The sequence below is a fragment of the Sminthopsis crassicaudata genome, chromosome 1 (genome assembly GCF_048593235.1).
Source record: "Sminthopsis crassicaudata isolate SCR6 chromosome 1, ASM4859323v1, whole genome shotgun sequence".
NCBI lineage: Eukaryota > Metazoa > Chordata > Mammalia > Dasyuromorphia > Dasyuridae > Sminthopsis > Sminthopsis crassicaudata.
The window spans coordinates 395,349,981-395,376,081 of NC_133617.1; the positions used below are offsets into that span (position 1 = coordinate 395,349,981).

The following is a 26,101-nucleotide window of genomic DNA, read 5'->3' on the forward strand; positions in this document are numbered from 1 at the left end:
TCCAGGCACTCTTGCCCATTTCCACACTACATAAAGAACTTCCTCTATTTTTCCTTGAGCACATAGTTTCCTTATTTTCCCTTTCATGGTTTTCAGATTTTACTTGGTATCATTCAGAAGCCATCCATCATTCTGTTTAGGCATTTTATGACAAAATCTGTAACTCCCAAATAATTGATTGATTTTGTGCAAAATTCAATAGAATAAAGATTCCTTAATTATGCCTAATTTATATAAGCAGAAAGGAACTTAAGGACTTTTTAGTACAGTTCTTACTTGAAGTATGAATCTCCTCTTCACCATTATAGCTCTTCAGTTTCAGAACTTTGTAGCACTGATTCCCACCACTCAGTATGACTTGAACTAACTATTGACCCTTGTTCCTGATGCAGTCTCAGACTGACTTCTTCTAAGAAGCAATTCTTGAGTAGTTTCACTACTCTTTAAATTGCTTATGTTCTCTAGAGTACTTTTCTTCGACAGTTAAATTACAAAGTTCTTGTAATCAAATGTGCTTTCTATTTCTTCCATATCACTAACATTCTTTAAGATATTCTGTTTACTGCAGGCATTATATTAATACAGCAAAACAAAACAAAAAAGCTTTTTGGGTAAAGATCTAATGAAAGTTAGGCTGCACTAATTTTAGTTTCTGTGAAAAGATATATTATAATTTCAAAATGTTATTTTCAAACCTGTCCTTTCCTCCAAAAACAAAAATTTTTGTTCTCTTCTCTTTGTTATATTTTATAAATGCTTCATGTTCCTCCTTTTTTTTTCACAATGCTAGTTCCCCTCTTATCATTGCCTACATTTTTTTTAAAGTTATTATGGCAGCAGCATTTTTCTAAACATTATTAACTATGAGAAGGACAGAAGTGATTTGCCTTCACATATGATAAATGAAATAGCCAAATAAACATGGAATTATAATAATTCCATAGAGGAAATGATTAGTACAATTAAGATATTACAATGACGGGATGTTTGTAAGTTCCTTTAAATTCATGATTCTGGTTGAAGTTGTAGAGATAATTAATTGAATAGTGAAAAACAAGCCAAAATATAGAGTTACACCAATTATGCACAAAAAATCCTTTTTGTTTTTTCATGATTTCTCAACAAATTTTGAGGAAAATAAGTTTTTCTTTTACATACTACATATAACCTATGAAACTAAAGAAGGTAGGAACCATTTCTTATTTTTTTGTTAATCTTCCATAGTGCCCAGGAGAACACCTTGTTCATATTCAAAATGTTTATTGAATGAATGATTCCAATAACTGAAATTTAAAATTTTAAATTCTTTTGCTGAGTGAAATGAGCAGAACCAGAAGATCACTGTACACTTCAACAACAATACAGTATGAGGATGTATTCTGATGGAAGTGGAAATCTTCAACATAAAGAAGATCCAACTCACTTCCAGTTGATCAATGATGGACAGAGGTAGCTACACCCAGAGAAGAAACACTGGGAAGTGAATGTAAATTGTTAGCACTAATATCTGTCTGCCCAGGTTGCATGTACCTTCGGATTCTAATGTTTATTGTGCAACAAGAAAATGATATTCACACACATGTATTGTACTTAGACTATATTGTAACACATGTAAAATGTATGGGATTGCCTGTCATCGGGGGGAGGGAATAGAGGGAGGGGGGATAATTTGGAAAAATGAATACAAGGGATAATATTATAAAAATATATATATATAATAAAAAATTTAAAAAAAAATTTTAAATTCTTTAAATAAGAATTTTAATAATTATGCCCCATCTAGTGGTCAATATTCAAATCTCTATGAAAAGTTGTTTCTCCAATTTTAGTAATTTTTTTATTTAATAAATGATGAAGAGCTTTTTTTTTTTTCCTCCATTGCAAAGAAAATATAAGAACATAGTTGTGGTATGTAAAAACTTGTATTTGACACAGTAAAATCTTAATTTATGTTCTAAATTAAAGTTATCTCATGAATTTTTTAAGTCAACAATTTTTCTCAAAACCTAATTTAAAAATGAACACTACTCTTTCTGTCCATAGCACTCTGATGAATATGTTTTATTGAAATATTTTGCAAAAGAAGCAAAAAATGTACATAGGTACAATAGCCACTTCTGTGTTTCAGGAAAGAGCTTAAGTGCATCAAATAGAGGTATATGGGGAGAAATAGGGAAGCCTTCTCAATCTTTTATTCTTACCTCTTTCTTAAATTCTATGATTCAAAATTCTTATGTAGCACCATGAAGAAAAACTGTCCTGAAAAAAAATTGGGTAAAGGGGACTCAGTCCAAAGATTCTGACTGTATTTGAATATCCATTTATGGGACTGCAAAGTTATATACTGGGTCAGCTAGATGGTGCAATGGATAGAGCATGAGTCCTGAAGTCAGGAGGACCTGAGTTCAAATGTGGCTTCAGACACTTAATACTTCCCAGCTGTGTGACTCCGGGCAAATCATTTAATCCCATTTACCTCAGAAAATGAATAAAATTTTAAAAAAAATTTAAGCTATATAACTTATCCTTTACATGAGCCACTTTGTTACTCTTTTGAATTGCTTTAGTGATCAGGAAAGGATCTTAGCTAAGGCATACTGTCCCTCCATAGTTTCCTGGATCCTAAAGCTCCAATTAGATACCTATTGTTCCAAAATCTAGTAGGTCCTGTCCAAGAACTGACCAGAACTTCATCACCAGTTAGCTATGTGGTAATTATTTTGTCAGTCTTAATTGCTACTCTCAAAAACCATCAACTAAGTTATAGGGCAGATCTCACTTAGCTCAGGTTAGTAATTCATATTCAGTATTGAAATGAAATGAGACTCACTTCTACCATATAAATCATAGAGAGCTAACTGTCTTTATTGATAGATGAGGTAGTCACAACATTGAGAGAAAGATGATGTGATAGATAGAGCCCTACCCTTGGAGTCATATTAGGTTTGAATTTTTCTTAGACAAAATACCTAGATGATTGGTCTTGATTAACTCAGATATCTCTCAGATCTGAATTTATGATTAATTTATAAGCAAACAAATCATATGTCTTTGTACATTTGTAGTAGCATGTTTATTTAGTATTAGCAGGTTTGGTACAGAAGTATAAATACTTTTAAAGTTGGAAAAGAATTACTTGCTTATTTGAGGTAAAAGAAAAAGGAGATTTGAGGAAGAAGACATATTATTGCTATACCTTGTCAGAACTACAAATTCATTGAGTATTTTTTTTATTATTATATATTTTTTTATAATATTATCCCTTATATTCATTTTTCCAAATTATCCCCCCCTCCGTCTTCTCCCTCCCCCCGATGACAGGCAATCCCATACATTTTACATGTGTTACAATATAACCTAGATACAGTACATGTGTGTAAATACCATTTTCTTGTTGCACAATAAGCATTAGATTCCGAAGGTACATGTAACCTGGGCAGACAGATATTAGTGCTAACAATTTACATTCACTTCCCAGTATTCCTTCTCTGGGTGTAGCTACCTCTGTCCATCATTGATCAACTGGAAGTGAGTTGGATCTTCTTTTTGTTGAAGATTTACACTTCCATCAGAATATATCCTCATACAGTGTTGTTGTTGAAGTGTACAACGATCTTCTGGTTCTATTCATTGAGTATTTTTAAAAATTATATGATGTTCCTTTTCACTATGTCCACTAGATGGTGTTTTATTCTCCCATTACCTCCCAGTCCCTTCTGATATAATTGATAATCATCAAGCTTTTATTGACTATTCATAGTGATAAACAGTACTTACTATATTCTTCCAGTTTTCTACCCCATAGATCTTCATTTCTTTGTTCATATTCATCCCTAGACAATATGTTAGATTTTTCTTTGAGAGTCAATATGTTATAGGTAAAGTGCTAGACTTGGAATGAGAAAGACCTGGATTCAAGTCATATTTCTGATATCTACCAGCTGTGTGATCATAGGGAGAGCCCTTAACCTCTGTGAGCCTTAGTTTTATTTGTAAAATGTGGATAATAATACTTGTAGTATACTTTCTCATAGGGTTATAATATAGCTCAAATTAAATAATATATTTAACTCAACTTTGCAAACTTTAAAGTGCTATATAACGAGGCTATCATTGCTCTTCTTTCACTCCATCCTTTTAAAACTTTCTTTCATCCTTTCAAATCATCCTACTTCAAATGATACCTTTCCTATTAATTCTATCACCACCAAGCTGGGATACTCACAGCACTTTGTTACCTCTTTGTGGTATGTCCTATTTTGTGTTGTAATTACCTTTTTTTCTGCTACTGGATTTTGCCTTATTTTCCTTTGTATATCCCTCAACATATTACGCATTAAATTTTTAATCCATGATTACTGAACTATCAGTCTTTATAAAAGTATAGAACATAAAATAGATATGGTTTCTGCCCATACTATATAAGAATATATGTTAAAAGAATTTAGAACTCTGTATAATACGATGTGCCCCAGAAGTCTTAACTGCAGTTTTAAATGTTAATAGTTTAAATGAAGTGATCAACCTTGATAATCTCACAAGTACCTGGCAGCTCAGAATTTATGATCAAAATTAAGCTTGAATTGTTTAAAATTTCACTAATGCTTGTGGGATATCCTGAATAATTGTCATCATTTTTGTACAGTAATTTATGAAAAAGCTTTTTACAGAATAATATCAGAAAAGTTATAGTTTTTTTTTTTTAAAAAGCAAACATCTTTGCCAATATAATCTAGACAGTCTGGGACCTGCAAAATTTTCTTTGTTACCAATAAAGTTACATATATATATGTCTTTTCTTCCTTCATTCTTCCTTTTTCCTACTGTTCTTACTAGTCCAAAAGTACTGGTACTTGGGCATATGTGTGCTCCACTACCCTTGATACTCTATAATCAATGTGAACTCCCTGAGATACTCAATAGCCAAATAATAAAGAAACATATTCAAAAGTTATTAACTTTCCCTGTGCATCTTAGCCACATGCTAATTTTTTTGATAAAAATGTGTCCTCTTCTTTCCTTGTGCTGTTTTTCCTCCTGTGTTATGACAACTTCAGCAGGCAGCCTCAACATTAATACATCAAAAAACACTATGGAAATTTTGTCTGGTTTTTGTAGAAATATCTTCAGATAAACTAAGCAGTCTATTAAGCGAGCCTTCCCTTTCCAGTTTTTCATTTGGTTTGATATTCTAATGAAACAAAACTGAACTTGAAATGAATTGCTTAAGTTGCACTGTTTTCTCCTTCCTGATAGGAAGAAGAAGGTGAAGATGCAAATGTCTCTTCTGGTCCTTCAGTAGTTAGTCACAAGCTGCCTTCTGCACAGACCTTGCACCATTTCCCTCCCCGTTATGGAGAAATGGGCTGCACTGGAATACGAGATGTCCATGAGGAAAATCCTGAGAGCATCCTTGATGAGCACGTACAAAGGGTCATGAAGACACCAGGTTGCCAATCCCCTGGACCTGGCCACCATTCCCCAAAGCCACGCTCCCCAGACAATGGTCATGCAGCTAAGATTCCAGGGACATTGGGTACAGGACCTCCTGGACATAGCAAACATAGTACAAAATCAGGAATGAAACTAGATGCAGCTAATTTATACCATCACAAACATGTCTACCACCACATTCATCACCATAGTATGATGAAACCAAAAGAGCAGATTGAGGCAGAAGCCACTCAAAGGGTTCAGAACAGCTTTGCTTGGAATGCAGAGTCACATAACTATGCAACCAAATCTCGAAATTACAATGAAAGCATGGGGCTAGCTTCAAATCCAATGGATTCATTGGGCTACAGGTGAGTGCCTAAAGAACAACTGATTAATGAAAAACTTGAGTGTTTTACTTTAGTTGGAAGGTTTGAAACCAGATCTTCTTGTGTTAATTATATTTGTTGTTGTCCTCATCTCTATAGCTGTGCTTAGTAAGTAGGGAAAATCAATAAGAAAGAGTTGGGAAAAGAGGCATAAAACTGTTTTCCTTTGTAGAATAATGAGTGACATTGTGTGAAATCATCATCTGTGGATTTTGAAAATATTTCTAAATTTAAACTCTTCATTTTAAAAAGGATATTTAACCTACAAAGAACAATTACTAACAACAGGAACAAATCTTGAAATATTTTTTCTGGATTATTATTTTTAAAAAACAAAACCAGTGAGTTAATGATGAAGAACTACTGAATTCACAATATCCAGGGGAATTGAATCTAATTCTGGACCTCAAAAATTCCACAAGACTTTTAAGAGTTCATCTCCTTCTCTAACTGTGCCTGAAAAGTCATAGCTAAAATGGCTTTCACAATAGACATCCATATTTCTTCTTCCTTTCTCAGTCTGATTTCAGCCATTAAGTATGAAGGTTTGGGTAAAACTCTATAAAGTTATATAGAATGGAACAGAAATTGGAAATATACTCAAAAATTTAAAAACAAAAGAGGCTAGACCTAGAACACCAATAAGGATGTCATCTCTTAATTGTCTAGAGAACTAGCTATTTCTTCATTGGTCACTTAACCTTGACAGGACAGCTGATGGTCTAATTTCCCTGTTGCTGCCCATGTATCTTGTCCCTGCCTGCTTATTCAAATCTAAATGCTTGCTCTGCTAGCAGTGAGTCTGTACATATTAAGAGAAAATCAACATGATATTTATTTTTGAGCATTCAGATAAGGTAGTTGTTTCACAACTCTTAAGCACATTACAGGTTTCACCTCTCTTAAAAGACTAGCTACCCACCAGGAATGAAAGCTGGGTTTATGTATTTGTTTTACATATGTTGAAAGGCCACAGTTCCATTGAAGAGGAGGTGGGTATAATTGATCATGTACCAGACTTCTTCAAAGCCTTCCCAGGGAGAATATCATTGCTTTTCTGGAACAAGAAAACCTTTTTGTTTCATGCATCCTGTTAGCATTCTGAAGCCTTTGGACTATTCAGAATTTTTTTAATGCATAAAATAAAAATCCACAGAATTACAAAGGCAACTAATTATTGAAATATAAAACATCAAAAAAAATTTTTTTTAATTCACAGACTCCCTAGTTGAAAACTTCTGGCCCAAGTAGAGGGTATAAAACAAGAGCAGTGGAATAAAGGTTTCCATAGAAGTTTTACTTTTGCCTTCCCACCAACTGAAGGGGAGGGTACAGTCATCTACAACTAGAAGATAATGAAACTGTACCTAAATCTTTCTTTAGATTGCCCATCTGGAGAGCTAATTTCTCCCATGTCTTTTTTCTCTGAGGAAAATGAATCAAACAAACAACAAATTACATGATCCCTATGATCAATCATATAAAAAGTGGAAGTCAGAGTGGCCAAAACATCCCAATTTAACTTAACAGGATTGTTTTTTGTTTTTAGTGTGTGTGTGTGTGTGTGTGTGTGTGTGTGTGTGTGTGTTTGTTTTTTTTTTTCATTTATCAGAGAAACATAAATGAATAAGATGCCATGCAAAGACTATGAGTAGAAAGTCCATTGACTACATTCTAGTTGAAGAATCCATATTTCTAGGATAATGTCTTAAAGGTAAAATAAAGATGAAATTAGTTAGACAAAAGAAGAATGAGATTTGTTCTGTCTTACCTGAGAGAAGCCAGGAGCAGTGGGTAGTCAGTATGGCATCAGATTTTGACACATTAGGAAAATCTTCTAAAAAATAGGAACTGTAAAGGAATGGAATGGTCTCAGGAGCAATGGCTGCCTCATCCACAGACATCTTCACACAAGGAATTGGTACTTTTCTGCTATCCTAGAGAGGAGATTTCTGCCTTCTACAGTATGTGATTTTGTAAGGAAAAATTAACCTTTAAAATATTTTTCTTTCAGTGGCAAAACTAGTATGCTCTCAAAAAGAAATTCGAAGAAAGCTGATTCAGGGAAAAGTGCTGGTCCCAACTATGAAATGCCTGGGTCTCCAGAAGATGTGGAGAAGAACCAGAAAATCATGCAGTGGATAATTGAAGGTGAAAAGGAAATCAGCAGGCATAAAAAAACAAACCACGGGTAAGAAACTTATCAGGTGGAGAGTCTATAAGAATATTTGTTTTAATTGCTTATAAAAGTAATTCAGCCTTTATGGTAGAAATGAATCTCACAGGATAGTTAGAAAAATGTGCCTGATTTGCAATCTTTTTTATTATTGTTTGCTTGCATTTTTGTTTTTCTTCCCAGTTATTTTTACCTTCTTTCTAAATCTTATTTTTCTTGTGCAACAAGATAATTTATAAATATCTTTACATATATTGGATTTAACATATACTTTAACATATTGGACTACCTGTCATCTAGGAGAGAGTATGAAGGGAAGGAGGGGAAATTTTGGAACACAAGATTTTGCAAGGGTCAATGTTGAAAATTTACCCATGCATATGTTTTGTCAATAAAAAGCTATAATAATAATAATAATAAAGAAAAGTGTGCCTGAAGAAGGACATTGTAGTAGTATGGAGATGGCCTACAACTGTATTGGAGAGGAAAGGAACTGCATTTCTTACTACTTCCTTTCTCCAAGGTTCGTTGACTTGCCCAGGGTCCCACAGCTAGGGAGTGTTAAGTGTCTGAGATCACATTTGAACCCCGGGGGGGGGGGGGTGGTTCTTTTTGATTGCTCTTCTATTTGACCACAATATGCAATGTAGTTGTGAAGAGGATAATGATTAGTATCAGTGAGAAAAGTATCTATGCAGAATAAATTACAAGGAGGATCTAGAAGAAAGTATTAAAGTTAGTTAATCAGTAAACACTATCTCACTGAAGATAGAATCACTCTATGCTACTATATTAATTCAAATACACTGTGTCAGGTCAGACTTTCTGCCAGACATAATTACCACATTTGACAAAAACTGTTATGTGACTTAGCTGAGCTTCTAAGGTGCTTCCTTGTTATAAAGAGAATTCTTGTTTGAGTCCTATGTAGTGATGATTCTTCACATTTCAGTAGTGCTTTATTTAGAAATAGGGATTGATTGGTATACATAACTCTCAGGTGAGAAAAGTTATCAGTTTAGTTTGCCACTTTTACAGCAACTTATCAACCCATAGTTGTCTAAGGCAGTGAGAGTTTAAAGAGCTTAAACCATGCTCATTCTTGCTTCAGGATGTTAGGCCTCACTGACTACTGCTTTATTTGCAGTTTACAAAATTCTTTGTTCATAACAACTCTAGAAGGCTACAAAGGGCTTATCCTGAATCATGTATTTAGTAAAGGCAACAGCCAAAGCTGAAACCCAGATTTTCTGCTCCTGGGACAGCACTCAGGATTCTTTCTACTGCATCATGATGCTTCCTGTGGTATTTTACCTTTCTGGGTGTCATTGTCCAGGATTTTTAGGATAGTGTGTTAGGAAAGAAAATTGTGCTGAACAATTTTTTAAGAACCCTAATGGTAATTAGCTCCAAATAAATATCTTTACCCAAATACCTACCAGATTGATGCCACATCCCTTCTTTAAATTAGGATTATTTACATAACATAGTGTCCTCAATTTAGATCCTCTCTTTCTCTACATGTCAGCAAACCTGGAAATAATATGGGAAATTAATGGTGGAAAAGACATATTGCTGGATAATTATATTTTCCAGCAAGTACTGTGGTACTGCTCTCACATCTTTATTTCTGGGGGTGATGATGACTTCATCTGGGAATGATCTAAGTATTTTAGTTTACCACCTGATTGTCACTTAATAGACAGAAGTGAATCAGAGTCTGACAGAAACACCCTGGATACTCTATTTTAGCATTTGGTCAGTTCCACTGCCATTACCCAAAGGATTAGGGAATGTTTCTTTAATTTGCAATCTTGAAATTCACTGTTTAACCTCAGGACTTCATTTTTCTGGTCTCTAAAATATACACCTTAGAATGAATGAACTTTAAAGTCCCTCCCAGCCTTACCATTCTTTGGCAGTAGCTATAGTCTAACTCCTTTTGACTCTCTTAACTCTCTCTGTAATGTGGTAAAATTCCCAGATAAAATGTATGTGGAGTTGGGAGTCGGGTACATACACAATTTGGTTTATATTGTCCAGCTTATTTTTACAGTTGCCACCTATTTCCCTTAGATTGTCCCAAGTAATACTTAGCCCCAAGTTTGGAGAGTGCTCAGTCCTTTATTGCTAGACTCTAGGTCCAATCTTAGTTCCCAGTTAAAATGGCCTTCTCTGTGATTTGCTACAACTGGTTATTTAGAGACAGCTAAAGGGTTCAGTGGATGGAGTTCTGGGAGCTCCTGGAATCAGGAAGACCTGAATTCAAATGTGATTTCAGCTACTTAATAGCTGTATGACTTTGGACAAGTCACTTATCCCTCTTCAACTCTTTCCGCTGAAGAAGGAAATGGCAACCTACACTAGTATGTTGACCAAAAAAAAAAAAAAATCTCATGATTTATATGGTCTATAGGGTCTAACTTGGATCAAATAATTTTTCTTGTTTCTATTAACCCTTTCTTTACTAGGCTCTCATTTCCCTCTTTATCTTGTTATCCCTTTCTTTTGTCTTGTTATAAAACTAGAATGCCCATCTTCAGATTCAACATTGTTAAAAGGCATTCAAACTGGAATGTACTAGACTATTAATTCCAGAAATTCCTAATATGTATTTGTTTCTCTCTCACTTATCTCCTTTGGAGTCCATTACTTTAGTCATATTGTTGAATAAGGAATTAATTCGATAAATATTTATTGAGTTCCATATAAAGGCAGTATTCTAGACATTAGAGGAAATATAAAAAAAGAAAAAATAACAGTATTGTTCCTGACCTCAAGGAATTTATAATCTTAATAGAGAGAAGTAAAACATATAATAACAAATTAAATACTAATTAGAACATGATAAATATGTATGAGTTTTTTAAAGTACTGTGAAATTAAATGGGGGAGAGATCCTTGGAATAGTTTAGGGTGAAGAGAGAAAGAATAAAATAAGGCAGGATTGAGATGAATCTTAAAAGAGGAGTAATATGTTAGTTTCTTTCATCACCTTTAATTCTCCCCAGGATCTATGTTTAATGTTAACCACATCTCATTTGTAATATATTTTTATCCTTATGATTTTCCCCTCAGGTGTAAACATTCATATTTAATAAAAAGACAAATATTCTGAAACCAACTCCCTGTAACTTGGAGTTGCCTTGTCCCCAAATCCATATGCTCACTCTTTCCTTTTCCTCATCCTTCACTTCCACAACTGGGCTTAGGTGCTGATTCTGTACCTCATTCTTACATTCTGCCAGGTCTGTCCTCTCTGCCATGTGCTCTGGGGAATGAAGCTATGAATTACCTATAGTTTATTTAGCTTTGAGGAGACCAGCCATGCTATGACCACCAAGAGCAAAAGTGATAGGGAAAGAAAAAGGACCGGCTAAGCACAGACTCTTCAGAGACTTAGACTAAAACAGTAACTTTATATCATTTTTCTCAGAAGTTAGAGGAATAAATAAGAATGATCTTCATTGTTATCCCTCCTTTCCTGAGAAAAAGTCAGAGATTTCTTTTTAAAAGTCAGAAAGTAGAAAGAAAATGACATCAGTAGATTATTTTTATTTATAATGTCAAATTATAAATAAGAGCAAAGTCCTTAGGAAACCCCAGGACAGAATTATTCTTTTTTGTTCATACTGTCTTTTGAATGAAATATTCTATATACATAACCCATAGTGACCAGGAACCATATATTCCTTATCAAAGATTCAACAAAGTTCTCATTTGGATAATATTGCTTCCCTGTATTTCTCTTTTAGTAGTTTTATTGGAATGAATCACTGTATTGTGTACACACACACACACACACACACACACACACACTCACTCACTCACACACACTCACTCACTCACTCTTCCTTCTGTCCAAGAAAGTAAGAAGGGCAAGTGTTTTTCTAAAACCTAACTGCAACATAGGCTTTAGGAGCCTTCCAAGGAAGATCTCAGGATAGTATGAATACTTGGTTAAGTCCAAACTAAAATTGCATATTTCTAAGATATAAATCATATGCATTCATCCCCATCTTTCTTTAATTTTGTGTATTGAATTGATTGTGGTTTCTATCTTAAGTAATTTGCAAGTAGCTAAAGCCCACTGGCATAAAAGTAATTATAGTTCCTTCTTGATGGGACATTTCAAACATGATAGTAACTATAGCATAACCTTTTCTTAACTATTCTTTTCTTAACTATTGTTATCCTGAGCCAGGAAGAAACATACCTTGGGTCTTGGAGTACTAGATCCTAAAAAAAAGGCCTAAAAAATCACAAATCAGTTATATCATCTCTCTGACCTTCAGTTTCTTAATCTCTGAAATGGAAATAATCATCTTTGCAAACTCTAAAGAATTAGGTTATTAGTATTACTGACAGTTGTCCAAGTTTTATGAAATTACATTGTAGGGCTACTAAAATATCAGTTTTTCAGGAGAATTGTTTTTAAAAATTTCATTGTATGATGGACAGAAATAACTATACCCAGAGAAGGAACACTGGGAAGTGAATGTAAATTGTTAGCACTACTGTCTATCTACCCAGGTTACTTATACCTTCGGAAGCTAATAATTAATGTGCAACAAGAAAAAGGTATTTACACACATATATTGTATCTAGGTTATATTGTAACACATATAAAATGTATGGGATTACCTGCCAACCGGGGGGAGGGAGTGGAGGGAGGGAGGGGATAATTTGGAAAAATGAATTAAAAAAAATTTTTTTCATTGTAATTTGCTTTAAGAAAATAATTTTGTTCTAAAGCATGTAATTTATAAGTATCTTTGTTCTACACATTATATCATGACTTTTTTTTTTTTTAAATACCTGACAACTTTAAATAATGTTGTATCAGACAAGCTTTTCAGTGGAGTGGGCTTTTTTGAAGCTAAGCAAATAAAATTTAGGGTTTTCAAATTTATGTTTTTTACTCTACTTCAGGAAATCACACCAGTTCTCTTCCAGCTAGATCAGAGTTCAGATTCAGCTTCAGCCTCTTAACTATGACTTTGAGCAAATCATATTACTTTTTCCTGCCTTGGTTTCCTCAACTATTAAAATAGAGATAATAATAACTCTTACACTTGATATAATGATCAGATGAGATATTTGGATCACTTCAACCCAAGTAGCTGGAACATAGTAGGACTTTAAAAATTTTCTCCTTTTTTTCTTTCCTCCCCACCTCTGAAATTTTGTACAAAATACTGATATATTTTGTCACCCAAGGATAATCTTTGCATTAGCTTTGGAAAATTGGCAACAGATTCGGCTCAGATACATTTTAGGGGCTTAAAAATTGAATTACAGCATATGTTTCAGCATGACATGTGTCTAAAAGATAACAGCCATACCAAGTCACCAGGAGTTAAAGCTGATCCACTTCATAGTATAGCCACATATAACAAAATTATTGGGCTATGTGTCTTTTACCAGTAATTAGTCTTGTAAATAAAGCTACTTTGTGAACAGTCTTAATTTTTTTTTAAGTAATTATGCCTCTGTTTCCAGAATAAGTTTAAAGTTGTTACTGAAAATAAAGTAGTTAAATAAATTATTTTAATTACATTGGTGTTGACAATGTGCCCTGTTGAGGACATGCTTATGTTTGTTTTCCCAATCTATGAAAATCTGTGAGGTGTTGTGAGAACAACATAGAATTGGGGGAGAAGAAAATGACTCTCATGTAGTTCATGACCAAGTTTGTTTCCTCCCTCAAAGATCTATGTTGTAGAAATGTGTTTTACATGATTATGCATATATAACCTATGTCAAATTGTTTCTCAGTGTAGAGGGAAGGGGAGAATTTGGAACTCAAACTTTAAAAAAAACTGTTTAAATTGTTCATACCTGTAATTAGGGGGGAAAATAAAATATTAAAGAAAAAAAGTCTATGTTAACTGAGTCTTACCTTCATTTTATTTTAAAACAGGTCTTCAGGGACTAAAAAGCAATTGGGCCATGATAGTTCCAGACCCCTTTCCATCGAGCGTCCTGGTGCTGTCCATCCTTGGGTGAGCGCTCAGCTCCGGAATGTTGTCCAACCTTCTCATCTTTTCATCCAAGATCCCACAATGCCACCTAACCCAGCACCAAACCCCCTGACTCAGCTGGAAGAAGCCCGAAGACGCCTGGAAGAAGAAGAGAAAAGAGCTGGAAAACTGCCTACCAAGCAGAGGTATGGGCAGATTTCAAATTAATTGAAGTTTCCAAAAAAATGAATGTTATAAGAACAATGAGGTAAGCGTTGATTATTATGGTATCTCAGCTTTCTGGAATTCCAAAATAAGTACATTTGGTGAGCTGCATGTCTTGAAATATCCTATTCAAGAAAATGACATAAGTATAGAGACCTTTGATTTTTAACTTCAAACTGATGCTTAAAACTTTTTTCAGTCCCTCCTCACCCAACCATTTTACATTAAGTTGTATCCTCTTTGTCTTGATGAATTCTTTTAAAAACATTTTACTGAGATTCACAACAAAGAGCCTTTTGAGAATAACAGCCCAGTTTAGTTAACTATATCTACAGAATTAGGCAGAAGGCTCGACCACTTCTATGAGTAGTTACCCCAGCTTCTTCAACCACAAGAGAAAGACAAAACTGCAGGGTGCTGGCTATCCTGGATCAGTCTTAAAGGAAATTAAATAGAATTATTCATCCAATGCCTAGTCAGTGTTCTGGATCACTAACAGTGACACTGGTCATTTTGAAAAGATGTTTTGAAAGAGAGACCTGGCTTTTTGATTTTCAGTGTGAGACATGACAGTGTTTCCCCAGCATGATTCAGAATAACACAAAAAAGTCGTTTCAGGTTTTTTTCATGTAGTGAAAGTTTTTTCATGTAGGCTTAAGTACCAAAATGAAGACTTTGTAGTGAGAGCTTTAAAAAGCAGTATTTTACAACTACATTAAGGAAATAAACCTCAAAATCTGTTCAACTTTGTATATTTTGTAAGTGTAAAAATAATCTCTGTAAAATCTCTACCAAAATTCTATCTTGTAGACATCTAACTTCTAGTTTTCATAAAACTATACACAATCACAAGAAAGTCTAAATTGTACTACAGAGTTATGCATCTGTATTATGAGAATACTGATAGCATGTGGTCAGTAATTCCATTTCTTAACTAAGTTATATTTTAATTTGTATCCTTATTGTAGTGTTAATGTAAATATGATATAAACAACACAAAAACACTCTTGCTCTACCAAATATGTGCATTTGACTAAAACAGTAGATTCAGTGTGAATGATATTTCATGTATCCTATCATGCTGAAGACATGCAGCTTCAGTGTTTCCAATAAATAGGTTTCTTTAAGCCCTCATACTCCTAAAACATTGCACACCAGTTTAATTTAGCCATATGAGGTACTCCCACAAGAATTCCCCACCTGCTTCTGGTTCTATCTTTTATTCCAAAGCTCTAGTCTGCTTGAGATATAGAGGTTAGACAGCTTTGCAGCAGTCATCTTGTAAGCATCTTCCTGATAATAAAGAAATCACAGGATCATGAATATAGAGCTAGAAGGAATCTCAAATGTTGGAACTTTTCCCCTTTGTATTATGTTTGTTGAGAACCCAATTTTATATATTAAGAGGATAAAAGGTGGAAGAAGGATACTTTGGGAACCTACTATTAATTTCCTTGACAAAAACAAATTTCTTGTAAGCCATTTTCTCTTTAATTTTGATGAAATAGGAATTTGACACCTTAGACTTTTCCTTATAAGGACATCTTGGTCCCAAGTTGAGATGCATAAAGTGTAACTAAGACTTTTTTTTCTCACTGACAGTGCTTCTACTGTGTGTAGATACTATAAAATATATTGAGTATTCTTATGATGCCATTAGCCTACAGTGATTTAAATTGAGTTTGGTTCTTGTATGATGAAAATCACTTGCCTTCTCAGGGTCTAATGTTTTTTACCTTACAAATAAAGGGCTTGGATTAGATATTCTCTTAAGGTCCTTTCCAACTTTTAAAAACTCTCTGATTTTATTCAAGTGAATCTTCATTCATATATCTTAATAGAGAAAACTGTAGAACTGTTTTTTTAAAAAGCATTCATGAAGTAGTAGGATCACAAACTAGTTAATATCTCTAAAGTTGTTCAGATATGCAGACGTGAAAAATATTGAGTATATGACAACATACTGGCAGCAAGAATTTTTAAAGATTAAGCAATCAAAAATTGTAGCAAAATAGTCTCCTTTATTGGTATAGTTTGGTATAGTTGAAGTGCTTTGTCCATCTGAAGCAGGGTTTGCCTCTCTTCGGCTTTGCTGAAAGTTTAGAGAAAAGAAAACCATTCTCCCTATTTCCCAATTGTCCTTTTGTTCTCCCAGCTCCTGCTAACTACAAACTACTGACCACATTTGCATATACAAAAGAAAAGCAATGATGACAATTAAAGTTATAATTTTTATAAATAACCCAGCTCCATTGTCTCACCTAATAACAATATTTCATTATATTCATGCAAAGTGGCAGAGGTGTTCCAACTTATAAATGTTTCTTATACTTAGGACTTTAGGACATAAAAAATGATGACATTTATTTAGAACCTCAACTGTTTTCATGGTCTTCTAATTTCTAAGCCTTAGTTAAAGAGGCCATCAAGTTTTTTCTCTTCCAGATCTTCCCATCTTTTCATTCTTCTCAGCAAGGTCCTCATACGTAAATGGCTTTATTTCTCTGTCTATATCTCCTGGTGGAGGACCAGTTCTGGTCCAATGGAGTCAGTGTTGATATTCAAGAGCTAGTTTATTATCTTTGCCAAAAGAGCTTCCTTGTGAACTCAATAAGTCCCTGGTTTCCTGTGTTCTTCCCATTTTCCCCAGTTTCTTGGCTTATTTTTGCAATAATTTGGATTTATTCCCCCCCCAAAAAAAAAAAAAGAGTTAGGTTTTATTTTTACTTTCACTTGGAATCTCCTTAAAGGTAGAGCTGGGGCAGCTAGCTCTTAAGCCAGGAACACCAGAGTTCAAATCTGACCACAGACACTTAACACTTCCTGGCCACATGATCCTGAGCAAATCACTTAACCCCAATTGCTTCAGCAAAAAAAAAGGGGGAAAAAAAAGCTGTATCTTAGAGTTCTTTGGGCAGTCTAGGGCCAACTGTTCTACATAAAGTGGTGCTAAACTTGATAAAAATAAATATTGAATTACATTACATTAAATTAAAAATATTAAAACATGTAATTGGAAAAATGAAATACAGTTAAGTAAAAAATATTAAAAGCCATTCTCTCCATATCCCTTTGCATCCTGCTCTCTTGCTGCCAAGTTTATCCAGAATGAAGTTAAGCTTTTACAGATGACTCTTAAAGAAGAAGAAAAGCTATTGGCTTGAGTTTCTAAATGTAGGAGCAGTTTTTTGGATTGGGTTGGTTCTTGTATAAGCAAAATATTTTCATTTTGTAATGAAAGAACAAGGTGATAAAGAATTGGGAAAAGGAGAGAAAGTAAATGTTTTTAATATCAATTTGAAATTCTCCCTTCCCAGCTTATTAAGAAGGCAAGAAAAATAAAAATTATAAATCTTGTTTGGTCATGCAGAACAAATTTCTATATTAACAGTATTTCTCCTCCCCTCTCAAAAAAAAAGAGAAAGAAGAAAATATACTTCAGTCTATACAATTTGAGTCCAATTATTGTGTTTCTGAACGTGGATAACATGTTTCATTGTGAATGTGTTGACATTGTGGTTGGTCATTGTGTTGATAAGTTACTTTGAGTCTTTCAAAGTTGTTTATTTTTAAAATATTGCTATTATGTATAAACTGTTCTCCTGGTTCTTCTTAGTTCAATTTGCACAAATCTTCCCAGATTTTTCTGAAACCTTTATCCCCTTCATTTCTTCTTTTTTCTCTATCCCCTAAATTTCTTACAGTACAACAGTATTCCATCATATTTGAATACCAGAACTTGCTCAGTCATTTCCCAATTAATGGATATCCCTTCCATTTCCACTTCTTTGCCACCCCAGATGGAATTATTGTAAACATTTTTGTACATATGGGCCCTGAGATGTGGAATTTTTATCTACAATGGCCCATTTTTACCATTCTTTGCTTTGGAACATTTTCTCATTTAGTTTCCTTGTATTGATAGCCTGATACATTTATCACTAATGAAAGTGATTGCCTGAGTTGTACAGAATTATACCCACAAATATGTACATTTCATTGATATAGAGAAAAAAGGGCATTATATATAACTAATCTGGGAAAAAACATTAATATAAATTACTTAAGAATTTTGATATTTGAGATCTTCCAAAGAAAAGTATTGTTATTATTAATATTGTTAATACATGAAATTGTGTTCTTAAAGGCCTCTTTCCAAGCTATTTTGGATTTTATAAGTGTATATAAAAAAGATAACTGATAAAAAGACAACTTTCCAGTAACTGAATTACAGAGAGAATGAGAGAGAGGAATGTTTGATACTGAAGAGTAGCTTGTGTATAGAATTCTTCATACCTTATAGTGCAGAAACAAAATAGTATTGTTATGGATAACCTGACAAACTCCCATCTTCTTATGCACAAGCCATTGTCTAAAACTATCTGTTAGGCTTTGGGAAGCTTGATTAATGTGTCTTGGGTTGTAAGCGTTCATTGAATTTTCTATACTTTACTAACTTCCCAGAAGCTTGTAGACAATGGGTGAAGTGAACAAAGAATTTAAGGTTTTGTTCCTTTAAAAGTTAGCTTTATACTGATGTTGGATCATAGAATGGGGGTAAACCTGCCACATCTAATATATGAAGATTATTCTTTAGGTATGTGCAAGAGGTTATCCAGCGGGGTCGCTCTTCTGTCAGGCCAGCTTGTATGCCAATGCTGCATGTGGTACCAGCTGTCTCCGACATGGACCTCTCCGAGTCTGAGTAGGTGCCACTACGCTTCATGTGTTCTCTATACATCTAGGAATCAAAACCCCAGAGGCCTGCTGTTATATAATCGCAAAAATCACTAGCTATTAAGTATTTTATCCATTTATTCCTTCTGTCTCTTACCCTACAATTAGGGAGCTCCCATACTATAGGGAGTGTAGAAATGGACAGGACTTTTAGAAAGTACAGATAGAGCCTTTGCTTTTTTTTTTTTTTTTTTTTTTTTTTTTATAATGGCATACAGCCTTCTATCCACAACCTTTTAAAGGGAGACAGTTTGCCATCACTTTTGTCATCAGTACAGCTAGAGAAAGTATTCAAATTTGCAGAGAAGTAAGCCCCTACATATATTTTGAGTACATGATTAGTTAAAGATTGGAAGATTATTGTCACATTTTCCTAAAGGGACTTTAGAATTATCTCTGTTTTATAGCAACCCAAACTCTTCTACCTTTTTTTGCCCTCCTCTCCTCTTTTTAAAGCATCCATCTGAACTTTGAAATTCGGTTCTCCAAGAGTGACTCATTTATAATATATTTTTAAAAGACAGGTTTCTTGAAAAAAAGCTCTTCAAGTTCATAAGAAATATTAATTTAAAAGTATTTATGGCAAATGTCTGCTTACTGTGAATCTAGATGTTCAAAAAACACTAATATTCTTACATGAAATGACAATTATAGAAAATACTCATTTGAATGAGTACTAATTCAAGACCTTGGAAATCAGAAATGACCCCATATATCCTCACCTTATAGCCAAAATCCATACAAAGTAGATAGTACAAAAGAATCAGAATGTGGTTTGTAAACAAAATACAAATTGCCAAATTCTGAAGTACCTGATGGTTTAAGTATCAGAACCCATATATTCCCCACAAATTTGTGTTTGTGTATGTTAAAGAAAGAATTGGTGCTAAGGACCACAGCTCCTTCTTTAGATGTTGTCATCTTGAAAACCTTTTGTCAGCTTCTCAGCTGAGTTAGGTCCAAAAGTTTGTCAACCAGAAGCTGAAAGAAACTGCCTCTTTTTGAAGAAATTACTGAAGAATTGTTTTCTGCACCCCTTTCCTGCTATTACCAGAGACAATACGAATACGTAAGCAAAAGTAGTCCTTATCCCAGCTGATGAATAAGTTGTATTCTTTTCCACTTTGTAGAGCCTTAACAACAAAGGAATCCTATTTCCAGGAAGGTAGATTAAAAGAAAGAAACAATGATCTGACCAGGCAGACCTCCTGTATTGGCAGCCTCCGTTTGCAGATCATAATCCCAGCTGGACTTCTGAAAAGCCAGCACATAAGAATTTAGAGATTGAACTAGAGTACTTCAAAGGCTTCTTCCTACTCTTTAAGATTCTACAATTCATATTGAATAGGACGTAGATAGTGAGCCTCTGAATGGGAGCATCATTTTGGATAGCCTCAGATATTGGGTTAGTTTGCCTAAAAGAAACTTTGTGATCACATGAACTCCTTGCTGCTGGGTATCAGATCAGCTGCTCACTGGGATGTGGGGGCAAAGTAGCATGAAAGCCTCTGTATTCTGCCAGTGGGTTATGGTGCAATGGTATAATTGACATTGCTGGTAGTATGCCTTAGTCTCCTAAGTATTCAACTAATTACTGTTATCGCTTCCAGATACTGCCTGAGGAACATTATAAAGGCTTCTAGAGAAACCATGAGCTCCAATTCAGGCAGCCACAAACTCCAGTCTGGATAGTTGACTCTTTTGGCTGTTGTAAAAGAATAGAAGTTTTCATTTGATGTTCAAGGCTGTATAACTCAAAGTAAATGTCATGTCAAAACAACTTAAAGGTGTTAGTAGAACGGGGCGGGGGGCCTCAGATAGTACTCTACTCATTTGGCTCCCTGAAAACCTGCCTGATACCCACAAGATCCAGGCACCCCATTGTCTCCATATTTTTTATGCCAGTTTTTTTTGTTTATTTGTTTGTTTTTTAAATGCTACTTGCTTTTGGAGGGAAAAGGAAATAGTTAATTTATTCAGCAGTTAAAATTGGTGCAATTCATGATTTTTAGGTGTTTTATGATTAGGTTAGACCCCTGAAAAGGCATGTTCTAAAAGTAGATCCAGCTAAAATAAGTAGTTTAAGCTACTACCTATCATCTTAAACCATTTCTCCCTTCTCCCCCATCCCCCAAAAAAGTTTTTAAAATGTGATTCTGCAGCATACTAACTGTAGAATCTGACTTTGCATAGTACTAAGAACAGATATTCACTACTAGCCCCTTAAGAAACCCAAGCTTTGTCATAATAGGCACTTGATAAAAGGACATGGTGACCATATTTATAGGGAATACTCTTCTGGGTGTTAACCAACCTTGTGTACAGAGTTTTTCCCCCCAAGGTCTACTAATAGAGATGGAGGAAATCACATCATTGTATATGTTGGGACCCTGGTTAACAGCCATACTAGCTAGCATCTACATAGCACTTATAGGTTGCAAAGCACTTTACATTTGACCATTACAACAACTTTTCTGAAAAGGAAGTGCTATTATCCTCCTTTTATAGAAGAGGAAACTGAGGCTGAGAGTATTGATCGACTTGCCCAGGATCACACAATCTTGAGACAGAATTTGAACTAAGGTCTTCCTGATTCTAGGTACAGCATGCTGTCCATATGAAGCCAATCTCAGACTATACAAAACCACCAATCCAAACTACTCAAAAATAGATTAAGGTGATTAATGAGAAAAGGAGTGTATGAGTAGACTATAAGATATCTCCTTTTGTAAACCTTACTGTTTGAATTAGTCTTTGCTTGGTAAAGGAACACTTCTATTTCTGATGGTACCTCTAAGATAAACTGAAATCTTAGGACAGCAGATTATTTTGTGAATAGATGCTTAATTAATACAGGAATCTAAACAGGTTGGTAAGTCAGAGCTATGGGTGACTGCATTTTATTGGTTTTTGATTGGCCAGAGGATAGGTTGCAGGCCCTTTAGGTCTATTCCAGCTCTTTTAGTGCCAGGTCTTTTCACTTTTCTGCAGTAATACCAAGAAACTGTGTGAGTCATACCTGAATACTAGTCGTGTGTGTGTGTGTGTGTGTGTGTGTGTGTGTGTGTGTGTGTGTGTGTGTGTGTGAGAGAGAGAGAGAGAGAGAGAGAGGGGGGAGGGGGACACTGTGCACCTCTTCCACTGGATATAAACTATTTGTGGATTCATGTTAAGAAATGCTTTACTGTATCCCTCTTCTGCAACAAGTACCTGACTCTTTTTTGCTTTTGAATTCCAGGGCAAAGCTCCAGAAGAAATTGGGGAATAGCAGTGCCCCACCGTGTGATACCATTGTGGTAGCTTATTACTTTTGTGGAGAGCCAATCCCTTACAGGACCTTGGTCAAGGGGCGTGTGGTCACCCTGGGTCAATTCAAAGAGCTGCTGACCAAGAAAGGGAATTACAGGTAAGAGCAAAGATGTCCCTGACTGCTAGTCCCTCACACAGGAAACTTAATTGCAATCTGGGAACCTAGAGAATCACTGGCAGGAGCCTGACTCTTCACTATAATTTCTCTGGGTCTTTGTTTTCAGAGCTTTCTTATCTAGATCTTTTTGGGCCTCCAGAATGCGCTTGTTAGTGATGTACCACCAGCACTCTAAGGTGGTTTGGCATTGCCAGACACCCCTCTCAGTTCTTTCCAGGTTGTTTCATGGATTGTGAAGTAATCACAAAAGCTCCACCACTGAATGGTAGCATTTTCTTTGAGTTTCTCTTGCCCCTTAATCTTTGGGGAGAAAAGGTATAGCAAATGATATAGTAAGCTCTAAAACTTTATATTGTCTATGTAAATTTTTAAAGAATTTACCCAGTCCCCTTCCCATGATCTGCCCTTGAGAGCTTCTGGATCAAATGGATGACCTTAAGGCATAGTTACTTCTGCTGACTTTTGTAGAAGTAATATTCCATGATAATGGAAGTAAGTTCTTTTTTTCTTTTAGTCTAATCAATTATCTGTATTTCATCCTTTTGAAACCTTTGTACATCTCATTATTTCTACTGGCATCAAGTCCTTCCATCTTGTGCCCGTCTACATTGTATGAGGGGAACAGAAATAAATTGTGAGGAAAATGCCTAAATTAAAGGGCAAGATTTCTAATAGATAAAAGCAGCAGAGGAGCACTTGGCAATTGTTTCTTCCAGAAGTGGTACCAAGAGTCAGGGGGCTGGATTCAAGTTCTGATTTACTTCACTGACTTCACTTACTTCACTGTGACTTTGGACAAATCAACTATCCTCTCTTGATCTTTTAAGTTCACTCTGTAGACTGAGAATGTTGAATTCATTAATCTCCTCAATCTAATATGAGTAATTCTCTTCATTTCCACAGAAAGCCAGACTGTAGTCACATAGAACATTTTCTGTCTTTGCATATGCAACTGAGGGAAGAACCTCTCCTTTCCAGTTGATAAATGATATGACTTTCCTTCCCATTATGCCTAATACCAGTTCAGGAACAGTAGAAATGTCAAAGGCGCAGGGGAAATAGATGACTCTCCCCCCCACACTCCTCACATCTCCTCACAGGGGTTTAACTGTACGCTTCCTAGTGCCCACAATGCTAAGAAAAAGCCCCCAATCTCTTGTTTGCTCCTCCTCATTGCTGTCCCTGCATACACTCTCCACTCTCTCTTCCCTCCCTCAGCATTTCTCAGGTGCTTATGACACGATTGTCAGAGCTGAGATGAGCTGTTAAATCTGAAGGCATGAGGGCAGAGACAGCAGAATCCTGGTAGAGATGGCAGCAGAGGTTCAAGTGAAACAATTAGCCCTTGTGCCAGGAGGACAGAGCATTTAGCATCCCCCCCACAGAAGCTAAGTGTGGGTATCCAACCTTGGGGGGAGGGAGGAGGTCACTAGCAACAACCTTTCAGAAATCCTGTGCCAGGGATCTCATCTTAAATCTCTTTACAGGACTTCTGCTGGCAATACTTCCCTTGTATCCTACCAGCTTCTTTAGTAGTTTTATCACGGAATGTTAATAAAAGATTCAGGAAAATCTTCCCCTGTGAACTCATTTTAAGGGTGTGACTTGTTGAGGAAAATCAACAGCTCTACAAGAGACCCAAACTATTGCTCTCCTCTTCACACCATTGTCCATAGAAACACTGTTCCACCACTTAGTCTCCCTTGGCCACAGCCTGGAGGTTAAGTGTATAGCTATTGTTAGGGGATTTAGGTGGAAGATGAGCAGAGCTGTGTTGTTTTCCCATTTATAAACATGCTCAAGTTATTTCCAGCTCATGGGCTTCAACATGCAGCCAGCCCACAGGGCGGGAACTAGCCCTGGAGGGTCTCCCAGTAAGGGTTACAACCAGTGATTCATTGTTACCAAAGTGGTGCTGCTCGGGAATTACATTTCAGGAGAGGAAAAGTCCTGTCTTGCCAGCCATGTCTGTAAGGCACAACCCAGCCTTCCTGGCTAAGTTATTGGCTCATGCGGGCGGTCAGCCAGGAACAGGGGCCTTCTCTGTTCAGACGTACAATAAGGGGTATTTGTATCAGCAAAGTTGGGGGAAGGAGTGCTTATCTCATCCAGCTCCCAGCCTTCTGGCAGAAAACTCGTAAAACAGTGCCCAGTTCACATATAACTACTATCCTAATGGAGTTGAATCATTTGAGACTGAGATAGACATTGATGTGAGTAAAGAAGTTGAGAACGAAAGCCAAATCAGTGTCCATGTAATTGTGTGTTATCAGCATAAGGGAATCCCAGGATCCTCGATTGCATCCCTTGTTCACGTACTTATTCAGAAGGCATTTACTGAGCATCTTCTGAGTTCAGGGGCTCTAGCTCAGGAATAGTTATGGAACTGTGGCTATGAGATGAGGCAGTGTATATGTACTAGAGGGGCTAGAAGACAAAGGGGAGATGAGAATGGAGGATGTTATTAGAAAGGGCTTCTTTTGAAAAGACAGGTTTTAAACCTGATTTTGAAGGAAATAATAAATGTAGATTAACATAGAGGAGAGGAAAAAAGATTCCAAGTAGTGAGGAGGGGGATAAGTAAAGACAGGAATTCGTAAGAAGCTTATATTCTAGAGGCAATGAAAAACTAATCCTTCACTCTCCTCCAATCAGAGGGTCTCTTTGCTTCTATCTCCCTCACCAGTTGTGTTAACTCTAGGGAAGAATCATCATTGACCTAGAGAAACCACATTTCTTAGGAGGCGGTATGACGTAGAAGATAGAGCATTTGACTTGAAATCTAGGAAGACTTGAGTTTATGTACTGCCTTAAAAACTCACTACCCCTCTGTGACCTTGGACAGGTCACCTAATTACTCAGCCTCATCTTTAAAATGGGGATGTCAGCACCTGCCTCACAAGAATGTTACAGTGTATGAGATGTGTGGAAAGCATTGTTGATCAAGAAAGATCAGAACAAGGTTCTAATTGTGACTTGTGATATTATTCCTATTTGCTTTTGTCAAATCTCTTATCCAGTTTCCTTCTGTCTTGCAGATATTACTTCAAGAAAGTGAGTGATGAATTTGACTGTGGGGTTGTGTTTGAGGAAGTTCGAGAAGATGATGCCATCTTGCCCATTTTTGAAGAGAAGATCATTGGGAAAGTGGAGAAAGTTGATTAATCCTCTAGACTTCCCATCTCCCACACTCTTCCAGGTTGGGCATCACTGCCAAGAGAGCGGTGCCACGATTGGCAGCAGGATGCTCTCTATCCCAAAGGGCACCATACAGACCCGTTGGGTTGTAATCTCCTGTGGATCCTCCCCAGTCGGCACTGTCCACAAGAGGTTGAGGATTCCCCTTTGAGAACCTGCCTACATGCAAAATATCCTATGTAATGTAGTGTTGTACAGTTGTACTAGAAAGTATATGACCTTGTTTACTAAAGCTCATATTTTTGATATATTGTAATAAAGGAAGATATTTCCAGTGTCACAGTGCTCTTATGTAAATGTCAGACATATAGGTACTTTGGAAATTGCCAAATGTGTACAGCCATTAGATCTGTCCCATCTAAACACCCTTCCCTCTACCTGCAAACCCCCCTGCCCCCATCTCTTCCATCTGCTTGATTTTATTTCCTTCTCTCACATTATCTTTGTGTATCCTTCTAGGCCAGGGCGGGAATCTGTTTTAAAACCTATCAGTGCAGATGCTGAGGAGGAAAGAAATCCCACCCTTGAGTTAAACCCCCAGAGCAATGGGTGT

The 26,101-nt window shown here is 35.8% G+C and overlaps 1 protein-coding gene and 1 long non-coding RNA gene across 3 annotated transcripts in view; one reads left to right on the forward strand and one right to left on the reverse strand.

The window, feature by feature from the left end:
- Positions 1-25,827, forward strand: part of AXIN1 (axin 1) — a 146,654-nt gene extending 120,827 nt beyond the window's left edge. Inside the window, exons 6-11 of one of the 2 annotated variants that reach the window (XM_074279819.1) lie at positions 5,257-5,804; positions 7,837-8,013; positions 13,922-14,167; positions 18,784-18,891; positions 22,162-22,329; positions 25,389-25,827. In XM_074279819.1, the coding sequence (XP_074135920.1) occupies positions 5,257-5,804; positions 7,837-8,013; positions 13,922-14,167; positions 18,784-18,891; positions 22,162-22,329; positions 25,389-25,515 (1,374 nt within the window). In that variant the 3' untranslated portion in view covers positions 25,516-25,827. The remainder of the gene's footprint in view (positions 1-5,256; positions 5,805-7,836; positions 8,014-13,921; positions 14,168-18,783; positions 18,892-22,161; positions 22,330-25,388) is intronic. The other variant, XM_074279820.1, reaches the window with a different exon arrangement.
- On the reverse strand, positions 7,377-14,028 carry LOC141549841 (uncharacterized). The gene is made up of 2 exons (XR_012484452.1): positions 13,901-14,028; positions 7,377-7,673 (listed from the first exon to the last, which is right to left on the reverse strand). It is a non-coding gene; the product is annotated as an uncharacterized LOC141549841 (long non-coding RNA).
- Positions 25,828-26,101: the final 274 nt, after the last annotated feature.